General features: G+C 39.7%; 1 protein-coding gene across 1 annotated transcript in view; it reads right to left on the bottom strand.

The window, feature by feature from the left end:
• LOC103610587 (60S ribosomal protein L23a-like) overlaps positions 1-805 on the bottom strand; it is a gene marked incomplete at its 5' end in the record, with an annotated part of 1,788 nt that extends 983 nt beyond the window's left edge. Inside the window, one exon of the mRNA XM_008594729.1 lies at positions 506-805. Coding sequence (XP_008592951.1) covers positions 506-805 — 300 coding nt within the window. The remainder of the gene's footprint in view (positions 1-505) is intronic.
• Positions 806-905: the final 100 nt, after the last annotated feature.

Below are 905 nucleotides of genomic sequence, written 5' to 3'. Positions count from 1 at the left end.
ACACACACACACACACACACACACACACACCTTTACCTTCACCCCCATGTTCTGTTTATTGGTCCCATACTATCTAATTAAATTTGCTGGCAATAATTACAGGCCAACTTGCTAAATAAGAAACTGTTACCTAAACAAATAAGCATGTGTAACTTTCTTTCCCCATCGCCTTTTTTCTTTGTTTCTGTACTCTTTATACTCAATTTCTTTTAGTCAGTTGGGTCTAAGTTCCTTGCATATAATAGAAAGAGTGGGGAGGGAGTCTCTCAAAGATACCTTTATGCAATTGCATTTTTTGGGTTTATGAATTGTCTTTACAACTCAGAAGTAATGGATATTGAAGCATATTTACCTTCCTTTTTTAAAAAAATAAATTTTATTTTAACTATTGATTTTGGGATTTACAAATTGCTAACCTCTACTTGAATTCCAANGAACATATGCCTTCTTCTCTCCATCAGGCCTGATCAGGGTGTTGACTTTGGCCACATCAATGTCATAGATGCTTCTTCACAGCCTGTTTGATCTGGTGCTTATTGGCCTTGACATCCACAATGAACACAAGTGTGTTGTCTTCTACCTTCTTCATGGCAGACTCAGTGGTCAGGGGGAACTTGATGATGGCATAGTGGTCAAGCTTATTTCTCCTGGGGGCACTCTTCTGAGGATATCTGGGTTGCCTCTGGAGCCACAGTGTCTTAGGCCACTGGAAGGTGGGTGATGTTCGGATCTTCTTTTTGGCTTTGACCCGTTTGAACACTGCCTTCTTGGCCTTCAGAGCCTTTACTTTGGCTTCTAATTGCCTTCATTTTACAGATGAGGGTACTTAGTAATTTGCTCAAAGTCACACAGCTACTTCATAGCAAGATCCAATTCAGAATAGGGTCTTCTAAAGTTTTAGTCCA

The sequence above is a fragment of the Galeopterus variegatus genome, unplaced genomic scaffold (assembly GCF_000696425.1).
Source record: "Galeopterus variegatus unplaced genomic scaffold, G_variegatus-3.0.2 Scaffold11351, whole genome shotgun sequence".
Classification (NCBI taxonomy): domain Eukaryota; kingdom Metazoa; phylum Chordata; class Mammalia; order Dermoptera; family Cynocephalidae; genus Galeopterus; species Galeopterus variegatus.
This window is presented reverse-complemented; position numbering and strand designations above follow the sequence as displayed.